General features: G+C 36.2%; 1 protein-coding gene across 1 annotated transcript; it reads left to right on the top strand.

The window, feature by feature from the left end:
• The first annotated feature begins 735 nt into the window (after positions 1 to 735).
• Positions 736 to 10,952, top strand: creld2 (cysteine-rich with EGF-like domains 2). The gene is made up of 9 exons (XM_067391126.1): positions 736 to 1,075; positions 1,776 to 1,858; positions 1,985 to 2,095; positions 3,795 to 3,886; positions 5,007 to 5,183; positions 6,251 to 6,349; positions 8,174 to 8,257; positions 8,777 to 8,872; positions 10,657 to 10,952. The coding sequence occupies exons 1-9, from the start codon at positions 947 to 949 to the stop codon at positions 10,734 to 10,736; spliced, it is 951 nt and encodes a 316-aa protein (XP_067247227.1). The 5' UTR covers positions 736 to 946; the 3' UTR covers positions 10,737 to 10,952.
• Positions 10,953 to 12,754: the final 1,802 nt, after the last annotated feature.

Here is a 12,754-nt window from a genome sequence, read left to right as displayed (position 1 = left end):
GAAAGTCAACTGACCCTGACAGACAGGGACCCAAGCTGGTGTAAGTTCCTCTGCACATATATTCAAAAGAAAGGCTGAGACATCATCAGGGCCTGTTGCCTTATTAGTACTTATTCTTTTAAAAAGTCGTATGACTTCCCTGGGACTATGTCTATCTTTGGAACACACTCATCAATTGTTATGGTATTAATGGCACTGTCCCGGTCTAGAGAGAAATCATGTTAATCAAACCTGATGTAGAAGTTATTCAAATCATTTGTCATAATGTCATCTATTTTGTGCAGTGGTTTCCTGGTAGAAATCCTATTTGTAATGGATTTCATGATATCCCACAGTTTCTTTGTATTATTTCTTCTCTATGTATTCTTTATATTGATATTCTTTATATTTTAGGGCATAGTATAAGCAGGCAAATTTGGACACAGCATAAGTTATGATAAGTGATTCTAATTGATTCAAGACTTGTCTAAGACAGTCATACCACCTTATCGCTAGGTGGCGAAAGTAAGAAGAAAAAAAAGCGAAGAACGTGAAATAGAAGAAAAGCGGTACTAGTGACGACATCAGGGATTCCCTATTGGTTGTTTTGTTGGAGGGGCGTAACTTGTAGGGGCGGGGTTTGTAGCACTGCGGGACACAGTCGGATACACTTGCGCGTGGAGGCATAACATTGGCTTATACGTTGATGGCCAGGAGAACTCTCCAATTACATAAAGACACAATGTTACCGAAGGGCTGACGCGGAAATCCGAATTGAATGTCTAGCTGGTGTGGCGGCATGGAGATATGTAAAAGTGACATTATACACATCTTTATACTTAACGTGTCATAATTTCAGGCACTAGATGTTGATTCAGGGCATCCTAACTAGCTGGAGACAAACCCAGAAAAAACAGTGTTTTCTTACCTGACAGCATTGAAGCTAGACAATACACTTGACGAAACCATGTTACTGTCATATAGTATTTTTAACTTGATGTTTGTTGTTTTGTTTCTACCACTTGGATTTATCTATACAAAGGACTTTAGCGCGTTATGCTCAACATGCAGACAAATAGTCGACAATTTTGACAAGGTATGTATTTTCTATCTTAAAGAAAGAGTACATTTAAAGTGACATTTCTTTGAAATAAAAAGTTTGTTAGTTTTTAAATGACAAAACAATACATATGCTATTCAGAAAAGTGTTAGTTCTTAGAAAGTCTCTAGCATCAGGAATTATACATTCATTGTAGTGGCATTCAGACATGTTTAAAAAGGGTTTCTGCAGGTCTTAAAAAGTCTTAATTAGCCCTTACACAAATTATGGCGTTAAAAAGGTCTTAAATCAGAGCTGAAAGTCTTAAATTCATTATGGCATTAAATGTTGCATGCATTGCAAAAAAATGTCATCTTCAGTACTTTTGTCCTGTTTTCCAATACAAATATTGAAGCATCTTTGATGCATTTACTTAAGCTGGACAATGACACCATTTTCTTCTAGAGCTGCTGTACAGCTAAAATGATGTTTCCTCTATCACTGTAAAGCTACTTTGACACAATCTGCATTGTAAAAAGTGCTATATAAATAAACGTGACTTGACTTGAGACGCAAATGTAAAATGAAGACTTGAAAAATTGAATGGTGTATTGTGTTCCCTTCAATTTGCTCCGTAAATTTCCTTTAGTTGGTCTTGAAAAGGTCTTGAAAACCCTGTTAAATGTGAGGCAAGTGTCCGAATATGTTTTAGGGTCTTTTTAGATATGTTAAGTTTTAACTTATGCGTTTTTCACAGGGTGTTGAAAAAACTGCAAATTACAATTTTGGTGGTGGAAACACAGAATGGGAAGAGCGAAAACTCTCCAAATATGAGTCGAGGTGAGAAGAATAAAATTGAACAAAACATCTCAAAACATTTACTTGCATGCACTAATGAGCTAATGAAAATGCACTTGTAACTTGTCAAGATAGACTGCTTACAGTCATTCTATTTTTTTTTTTCAGTGAGATTAGGCTGATGGAGATACTGGAGGGCGTGTGTTACAGCAGCAGTTTTGAGTGCAACCACATGTTGGAAGAAAATGAGGAACACTTTGAGACATGGTGGTTCAAGAGGTCAGGAACTCTGATGGAGAATTTGTGCCATAATAACTGAAGACTTCATTCTCAAGGCTGAGGTATACTTCATTTTTCTGCGTGCCGTTACGTCTCGTGCACTGTTGAGTAGGCAAGCCTTTCTGAGCGTTCTTCATTTGACTGTGTGCGAGGCAGACCTGTTCGCACTATAGCTGTTGCGTTCCAGTATTAGTCTACTGCTCTGAAAGACAAAGCAGCAGCATCATATACTTGGGTAGGGTGACCAGCCGTCTTGCATTTTGTAGGACAGACCCAAAAATTAGGAGCCTGCATTTCAATTATGGCTGTATTGTTTTTTTCTTTCTTGGAAACAAACAAACAAAACAATAATTTGCATTTAAAAATCCATTTGTGTGGCTGTCATGTTCTTTCTGAGTCCTCCTCAGCATTGAATGAGACGGTCTACTAGGGGTGCATGGCTACGCCATAAAGGTTTCTTCCTCTGCAGTCACGATACAAAAATACTATTAAAATTAATTTTGAGAAAAAAAAAAAATCATATTAACTGACTTTGTATTAATGCAATACAGTGAATGACAACTGTCTGTCATTTTCTACTGGTTTATATTATTGGCAGTTTAATATTGTGATTGTTTTACAACAAAACAAAATGATGCCATATATAAATATAAATCAGGCATAACATTATGACCACCTTCCTAATATTGTGAGGCATGGACTCCAATAGATGGTGTGCTGTGTTAAAATGTTAGCAGCAGATCCTTTAAGTCCTGTAAGTTGCGAGGTTGGGCCTCCATGGATCGGACTTGTTTGTTCAGCACATCCCACAGATGCTCGGTTGGATTGAGATCTGGGGAATTTGGAGGCCAAGTCAACACCTCAAACTCGTTGTTGTGTTCCTCAAACCATTCCTGAACCATTTTTGCTTTGTGGCAGGGTGCATTATCCTGCTAAAAGAGGCCACAGCCACCAGAGAATACCCTTTCCATGAAAGGGTGTACATGGTCTGCAACAATGCTTAGTTAGGTGGTACGTATCAAAGCAACATCCACATGGATGGCAGGACCCAAGTTTTCTCAGCAGAACATTGCCCAAAGCATCACACTGCCTCTGCCAGCTTGCCTTCTTCCCATAGTGCATCCTGGTGCCATGTGTTCCCCAGGTAAGCGATGCCCACGCACCCGGCCATCCACGTGATGTAAAAGAAAATGTAATTCATCTGACCAGGCCACCTTCTTACATTGCTCCGTGGTCCAGTTCTGATGCTCACGTGCCCACTGCCGTCGCTTTCGGCAGTGGACAGGGGTCAGCATGGGCACCCTGACTGGTCTGCAGCCCTATATGCAACAAGCTGCGATGCATGCGCGCATATATATATATATATATATATATATATATATATATATATATATATATATATATATATATATATATTATTACATGCATACATACAATGTGTGTGTGTATTACATGGTGGATGGGTTAAACAGAACACCCCTCAAAATATAAATTTTCTCATAAAGACCTCTGCTGCTTATTGTGTGTAATCATTTTACGTGCAATTAATTTATGTCATGCGCACTGTGCGATACAGTACGGCACGCCGACAATGGATGTATACTTTGGACTTCTATCTCGTTATGGAAAACATCCATTTAATCGAATTAAGAAATCTAAGAAAAAAGAAGTCTAAGAATTGTTTGCATTTCTGTTGCAGGAAAACAAAACACCCAGATCTGTTTAAATGGTTTTGTATTGAGACCATCAAAGTGTGCTGCCCTAAAGGTTCATTTGGTCCTGACTGCAACAGTAAGTGAATTAAAGCCTTACTGTATTAGGCCACAAAAAAATTTCCAAAGTATGCAAATGCAAATACAAATGCTTACCCAACACATTGCAAGTGCACAGTAATTTGTACATACTTAAAGGGATAGTTCACCCAAAAATGAAAATTCTGTCATTAATTACTCACCCTCATGTTGTTTCAAAGAGTTTAATTTATCTTCGGAACACAATTGAAGATCTTTTTGATGCGATCTTAGATCTTTCTGTCACTCCATAGACAGCTACACAGCTGACACTTTGATGCTTCAAAAAGTTCATAAAGCGATCGTAAAACTAATCCATATGAATGAATTGAGCGGTTTAGTCCGAATTTTCTGGAGAGACACGATCACTTTATATGATGAACAGATTTAATTTAGGCTTTTATTCACATATAAACATTCATCAACTCGCACATCAGTTGTGGTAAACAGAAGCTCAAACATGTTTGCTTGATGTGTGCAAGAAACAATGATATTTGTTCTTGTTGCACAGCATGTTTCAAGCCTCTGCAAGAACCAGTGAGGTTCATTCTCATGTGTTACGCAGCCTGTTTGAGCTTCCACAAGAGGTTTGTTCTCGCACTTGAAGCAGGCTCGGTTGAGCTTCTGTTTATGTTTGCTGATCAATGTTTATATGTGAATAAAAATATATATAATTTTTTTTTTTTGAAGCGTCAAAGTGTCAGTTGTGTAGCTGTCTATGAAGGGACAAAAAGCTCTCAGATTTCATCAAATATCTTCTTTTGAATGGCATGCGATTGAGTAATTAATGAGAGTTTTCATTTTTGTGTGAACTGTCCCTTTCACATGTTCTTGCATTACTTTAATCTCAGTACAAAACAGAGACAAAAGAGTAACCTTTAAATCTCTAATCTTCTAATCCATTAAACTTGATTCAGGTAGCTAGCTATAAGCTGATGGAAAAGAGACAAAAAACATATTACAGTGCTTTTGCATGCAAAATTTCTTGAAATGCATGGAACTGAGTTTGTGTAGCTAGAACAGTTACCATTCAGGCACTTATGTTGTTGGAGACTTTATTGCTCCCCGTCTTAATTATGAAAACTTATCTTGTAAAATTGTATCTTATTTTGTATTTTAAGCTTGTGTTGGAGGAGCTGACAGACCGTGCCATGGTAATGGCAAATGTGATGGAGATGGAACAAGGGCTGGAAACGGGAAGTGCAGTTGTGATAAGGGATATGAAGGGGAGTTTTGTCTGGACTGCAGTGATGGATATTTTAGTGCACTTAGGAATGATACATTCTCCTTGTGCAAAGGTACACAAAATAAACAACTTGATTACCCTCATATACAGTGGCTATGGAAAGTATACATACACCTATTAAAACAGCTTGTTTATGTAATATAAAAAATGAAACTAATATAAATCATATCAGAACTGTTGCACCTTTTTAATGTGAACTACTAAAACCCAAAGTGACACATTTCTGAGAAGAGAAAGTATCATCAAAAGCCATCTTTACAATGCAGAGGAAACACAGTGGCTTTTTCATTTAAGAATTAAATGTAATTGAGCCACTGACTCACCCAATTTGTTTAAAAACACTGAATCATTCAGTAACAAATCACAGCTGTGTTGCACAGAGAAGGCAACTGTTCTGCTGTGGATTTGTTTGAAACAATGTTTGTTGGTGATACAGAGCAAGAACAAACAATATAGTGTCAAAAATGTCAGTTAATATTGACTACTTGTTTAAACTGTTGTATAAAATCAGTCACATTTGCAGTGTTGTTGATGTTTGTGAAAATGGCACTTCTGGTTGTGTGATGTTCCTTAACTGTGCGCGTGTGCGCGCGCGTGTGTGTGCGCGCGTGTGTGTGTGCACGTTAGCATGCATGCAAGCAAGATGTCAGAAAAATCTAGGAAAAACTGACTTTATTTTTGGAGTATACCTGTCTCGACCTGAAGTGACTATTTCACATGAGTTTGTTGATTAGTGCGAACGTTTCTTTTTTATTTTTATAAACCAGCTATTTTAACAGAGAAATGTATACTTTTAATATCCACTGTAAGTTCTGTAGTTATAATATTTGTAAAACGGAGTTTGTCCGTATACTGTGGCGTCCAAAAGTCTGAGACCACCTTGAAAATATGGATTTTAAAATCTAAAATCTGGAAAAGGTTTTAGAATATTGAAAAATCAAATACAAAGAATAGGTGCATTGTGCATGCTGTTATTAAAGCAAATGGTACATACTAAAGCCATTTTGATGTAAATTTGTCAATGCAAGTTTTATGACTTATGCTGATGATATTTGAGAAGTATGTCATTTTTTGCAGTTATATAGTTGTAATTCTGTTTCTTTAATTTATGTTTTTAAGATTGTCATGAGTCTTGTGTTACCTGCACTGGAGGAACCAATCAGGACTGTAAGGAATGTAGAAATGGTTGGGAGGAAGACCAAGAAGGAGCATGCATCGGTAAGAAAAAGTTTCCCATGGCTACCGTGAACTCGTGGTTCAAGGGAATTTTATGTTATTTTTTTAATGCCTGGAAAACGAATGGAACACTTAAAATTCATGGGGGGGAGGGGGGGTATTTCTGACTGCTTTATCTAAAAACATCTTAATATTAATAATATTAATATATAATATTAATAAAATTGATAAAAATACAATTATAATTATACAGTAGGTACAAAATGCTTATTATCGCCGCATGTAACGCCGCAGCGTTAAATGCATACCAGTGACACTCGTCGTGAAATCACCACCAGGTGGCGCAGGTGGTTTGCAACATTGCATAGGGCTGCTGTGACATTTGTAAATTGGCCTAAACATTTTCAACACGGGCTTACATAATGTCCTGGGACAGTTAAACTCATTAATTATTGCAGGTTTGAATAGAGAGATTGGTGTTTGTATTTGCTGTGTCTGGGATGCAAATTTAACGATGCAGCCTCAAAGACGTTAATATGAACGCGCTTTAGTCTATAATTCAGAACAAATTCAAAAAGACATTGTAGCTATTACAGCGAAAATGTCAGTTGTTTTATCATAAATAACAATTGTTTTATGTTGTTAGGTTTTCCCCATTAAGCATAAACTGTGTTATTTGCAAAAAATCTGTTTTCCCCAAAATGCAGCGCGACCCCTGATCAAGATTTGAACACGGCCCTCTTGCACTTAAAAATACACCTCAAGACCATCATATCTCAGTCAGTGCCAGAAATTTCCTCAACAAATAATGTGAAATGAGCTGATTATTTTTACTTTGCAATAGTGATAAACATGAGTGGGTCTGTACTCTACCATTTCCGTCCACATCTATCCATCATAAACGTGTACTCCACGACTCTGGGGGTTAATAAAGGCCTTCTGAAGCGAAACGATTCATTTGTCAAGAAAAAAAGACATATTTAACAAGTTATGAAGTAAAATATCTAGCTTCCGCCAGACCGCATACCATATTCAAGTTAGGAAGAAAGTGTAAACTGGGGTTGCCTTAGTTGAATAGGGAAGGCGTAGGACATAGCATACATTTTTTGAACTTAGAGAGTTATACACTTTCTTCATACTCTGAACACAAGAAGAAAATAACATAATACATAGTCCTATTAAGAAATATTTTTAAAAAGAAATATGGGGTATTATTAATGAATTAACAATTAATTCATTACTGCATTAAAGTGCAGTCCATGAAAAAGTAAACACAATTTACTAATCTTATTGATAGTATTTTTTTAATCACCACAATGTGCAGTTGACTGCTACTCGCGAAAATTTGCTGCGATACGTACACTTCATAATGTGAAAATCTATGGTTATAGCACCACTAGCGTTCAAGAGCAGAAATGAATTTCCGCTGCAAACCACTACGGTACCCGGGATGAAAAAAAAACTTTTTTTTTTTTTTTTGCAATCAGTTTGAGTACCATCTGTAACTTAACATGATTATAAGGCTGCACAGAGAAAGTGTTTTTTGGTTATGTGTTTTGTTTTTTTTGTTTTTCTTTCCGTAAATTTAGAATAAAATGTAATATGAATGTTTTTGGTGAATCATGATTTGTTTGTGAAAATGTTCGTACGCAGATTTCACAAACAAATTTGTGTGCATGCAAGCTTAGTAAATGAGAACCATTGATTTTGAGCCAAAATGTGACCTTGCTCTTGTGTTGGAACCTTGTAAGTTTATTAAATACTTTTTGAATGTTTAATATGTGTGATGTGTAATTCTCATATATTTTGTCTTTACCCTTTATTGATCTTGCATTTTCCTCATTTTCCAAATTTTCTCCATTGCAGACGTCAATGAGTGCACCAAAGATTCAGCTCCATGCAAAGATAACCAATACTGCCTAAACACAGATGGTTCTTTCTCCTGTAAAGGTTTGTTGAAGTAATGTTAATTATCTAGCCTCTATTACTTTAGTAACGCTTTATTTTAAGTCCTTGTTAAGGCAAATTCACACTGCGCTGACAGACATAGACAATCACCAGATTACCGTACTTCACTTCTCAGACATTTCACGACCTGACAAACGTCGATTGAACATGTTTAGTTCATGAAAAGAAAGTGCTCACCAATGCTGACCGGGGTAACATACTAATCCAACAAAACCCGATAAACGGCAACAGATGGTGACAGTGGTAACACTAATCAGACAAAGTGTCTTTTTCCATTGTTCTGCATCTGTTGGTGCAGTGTGAATTAGGGGTGTGAGATATCACGTTATTATAGTGTAATTAAACAAATTAGTACTGAGTGATTACTAATATTATTTAAGTGTACTTGCAGTAGGTTAAGGCTTAGGTTTAGGTTAGTTGCTTGTAATTATGCTTAAATTACTGTATTAACATGTAACATGGACAATGTAAAATAAAGTGTACTGTTATTTTATATCCCAGCATGCAATATTGGATGCTCTGGTTGCAAAGGACCTGGTGCCGATAGCTGCCTCACCTGTGCTGATGGCTATAAGGATGAAGAAGGCACCTGCAAGGGTATCACTTATCTTCATGCTCATAAACATTGTGTAATATACCTTACCTGTGTTGGCATTGTCTCACATGGTAGAACTTTAAAGGTGCCGTAGAACGTCTTTTTAAAAGATGTAATATAAGTCTAAGGTGTCCCCTGAATGTGTCTGTGAAGTTTCAGCTCAAAATACCCCATAGTTGTTTTTTTTTATTCATTTTTTAACTGCCTATTTTGGGGCATCATTAAATATGCACCGATTCAGGCTGCGGCCCCTTTAAATTCTCGTGCTCCCCGCCCCCGGAGCTTGCGCTTGCCTTAAACAGCATAAACAAAGTTCACACAGCTAATATAACCCTCAAAATGGATCTTTACAAAGTGTTCGTCATGCAGCATGTCTAATCCCGTAAGTATTGTATTTATTTGGATGTTTACATTTGATTCTAAATGAGTTTGATAGTATGCTCCATGGCTAAAGCTAACATTACACAATGCTGGAGAGATTTATAAAGAATGAAGTTGTTTATGAATTATACAGACTGCAAGTGTCAAAAAAATGAAAATAACGACAGTCTTGTCTCCATGAATACAGTAAGAAACAATGGTAACTTTAACCACATTTAACAGTACATTAGCAACATGCTAATGAAACATTTAGAAAGACATTTTACAAAAATCACTAAAAATATCATATCATGGATCATGTCAGTTATTATCGCTCCATCTGCCATTTTTCACTATTGTCCTTGCTTGCTTACCTAGTCTGATGATTCAGCTGTGCACATCCAGACGTCCTGCCCTTGTGTAATGCCTTGAACATGAGCTGGCATATGCAAATATTGGGGCCGTACATATTAATGATCCCGACTGTTACGTAACAGTCGGTGTTATGTTGAGACAAACAACGGTGTTTGAGACTCACTGTCATTTCCATGTACTGAACTCTTGCTATTTAACTATGCCAAGGTAAATTCAATTTTTAATTCTAGGGCACCTTTAATGGCAATGATCAAAGTTGGACCATACACTCTTTCGTGGCTTTGTAGATATGTGAGCAATTGGAAGCAGTATGTATTAAAGGACAGCAGGAGTGTGTTATGGTTGAAGGAAGCATTATGTGCTTGTTTAACTAGTTTTAGAGCAAATCCTTAGTGAATGTTTGCTCTTGGTGTGAATAGGTACTTACACTGTTTACACACATCTGATTTTCTTCTGCAGAATACAAAAGGTGGTCATTTAATGGATATCCTTTTGGATAAATTCAATACAATGGCAGTAGATGGTGTCATAATTAAAAACTTACTTTAATAAATTACCCATGAGTATGATAATATCGCTGATAATTTTCCAAGTGCTTTGTTATCAGGTTATTTTTTAACCAAAACCGATCAGGACATTTGGTAAACTATAAGTAAGCTACATGTACTTTATTTCTGACAATCTTAGGTGCGTTAAGTGTTTAAGTGAATGTACTGCCTTGCATTGAATTCACCCAAATAAATATTCATGCAGATAATACAGCTTTTAAACAACATGGGGGTGAGTAAATAATAACTGATATTTGAAATACCATATTCCTAAAAGATGAAGATATGGCAGAAATAGTCATAGTATGATAGTATTCATTTTTTGAGTAAGCAATTCCTTGGGCATTTGGTTGTACCACCACTGAGGTTTTCAACATTTCTACAGTGATGTTCAGTTAATTATTACCCGTTATAGTAAGAGGGCAGATATCCACCCTATGTATAAATTCCTAAGTTGTTTTACACATAAATTCATACTTCTATAATTTGCTCTTTCATTTTAGAAGAGAACAAGGACGAGCCTGCATTTAATTCTGAGGGTGTCCAAACTGGCGATTCACCTGAAAAACATGAGGACCTCTGATGTCACATGGCTTGGATGAAGAAAACAACCACCAGGACACAAAATTAGCCTAGGGACCACTAGTACCTGCACCAATAGATACTAGTAGATACTGTTAGCTCTTCATCTACAGTGATCATAACTGAAAGGCACTTAAACTTACTTCTCAGTGAGCAAGATTTAAATTAAGATGCATTTACAGATATATCTGGGGTTTTTTTTAACTTATATACTGATTTGGATGTTGTTTTTCATTTTGTTTGTTTGTCTTGAATATGAAATAAAGTCAAACTAAAACATCAATTTTCTTTAATTGTCAAAAGAGGTTATATTTACAAACACTAAGCACAGACTTTTTTATATTAAAAATATTGGAAATGCTGTTCACATGGTTGTGAACAGAGCTATTCCTTAAACTAACCTTAAAATGGTGTATCCTGTTCATTAGATCTGATAACCTCTAATGTAGTCATTAAAATGTGGAAGGCTGATTTTCAGTCAAAATGAAGTGAAAATAACAAAAAATGATGAAGCCTAAGAAATAGATATTGGCTCAACAAAAGTCATGCAGATAATTTGCCTTATTGTGCTCTATGAAGGTGTGGAGCGGAGCCTTGGGCCAAAGGCAGGAAAACACTGGACAGGTGGCCAGTCGATCAAAAGGCTAACACACACACACAGACTATGGGCAATTTTATGTCTTATTTGGAATTGCACCTGACTTGCATATCTTTGGATTGTGGGGGAAGAGTACCTGGAAATATTGAAAAGTTGGAAAAAAAAAATGAAACATGGACTAACAATTTAAAAAATCTCAACAGGTGGTTTGTTTGCATATTTGTAACGTTTACAGTTGGGTTGAATATAGTCCCATTTTGTGCAATCTTTGTGGGTCCAGTAGAAGTAAATGGGTTTTTATATATTAGAAGAAATTTAATACAATGGTGAGCCACCCAACAACTGCTCAGCCATATTATTATTATTTGCTTTAGATTAAAGGTATAAGCAATTTTAATATATAAATACAATTAATGTGTGCTTGTCAATAAAAGACCATATCTTTGACATTTGTGAGACTGCATTACAAGCTGCTCAAAGCAGCAGACATTCATCAGAACACCAGCTCACAAACCTGGGCTGCATTTAAATTTATGCACTTCCCTCACTATAACTTCCCTCCATCTAGTTCACTCGGACGTATGTAATTGCTTGCGTTGCATGAGTGCCCACTACTGGCGGAACCCTTGTTTAAACGGAACACCCTGTGTCAGGATCACTTATTCTTAAGCATCAAGCTTAATTATTTGTATATCCAATTGGAATCTGATCTAAAATTATTGACGTCCACATTGGCTATGTTCAGATTGTTAGTCCAAATCAGATATTTGTGCATATTCAATTAAAATCTGAACAGATTTAGCAAATGTGAACAAATCTGTTTCGAGTTACATTCATAAGTGAAATCCTATTCAAATCATATTTTTGGAAATTCGTTTTTGAGTCTGATTGCTCTGATCAGATTTAACGTGGTTTATGTGAAAACATATGAAGGGAACAGAATTAAAATAGCTTCTCAGGTAATTTTACAAACTTCCAGCCAAAGCCACATCCACTTCCGTTTTTATCTGAATACAAATATTGTCTGAATCATGTTGCTGAAAATTGAGTGTCCCAATGTGTATCAGCCAGGTACTTACCAGTACCAGCACCCCTAGATAAAAAAAAAAAAAAAAAAGATAAATTGTTGATATTTTTAGGCAATATAATGCCAAGTGCTTACTTTCTTCACTATACAGACAGGTTAAAGGAATCATTGAAACAATGATTAACTATGACAACAAAATTAAACCGTGACAACCAAGGAAACACAGGAAACAATAATATACAATAATAGTCCATGAAAACTAAACTGAAAACAAATCTAAAGGTGACAACAAGGCTGAAAGGAAGGAATGAGACTTTAGTGGATGATTCACAAATATTTTGTAATCACCTGTAGGTTATGTATTTATCTAATCATAACAGTCGTTTGAGTGTGC

The sequence above is a fragment of the Chanodichthys erythropterus genome, chromosome 8, assembly GCF_024489055.1.
Source record: "Chanodichthys erythropterus isolate Z2021 chromosome 8, ASM2448905v1, whole genome shotgun sequence".
Classification (NCBI taxonomy): domain Eukaryota; kingdom Metazoa; phylum Chordata; class Actinopteri; order Cypriniformes; family Xenocyprididae; genus Chanodichthys; species Chanodichthys erythropterus.
Note: the sequence above shows the minus strand (reverse complement) of the source record. Positions and strands in the feature narration are given on the sequence as shown.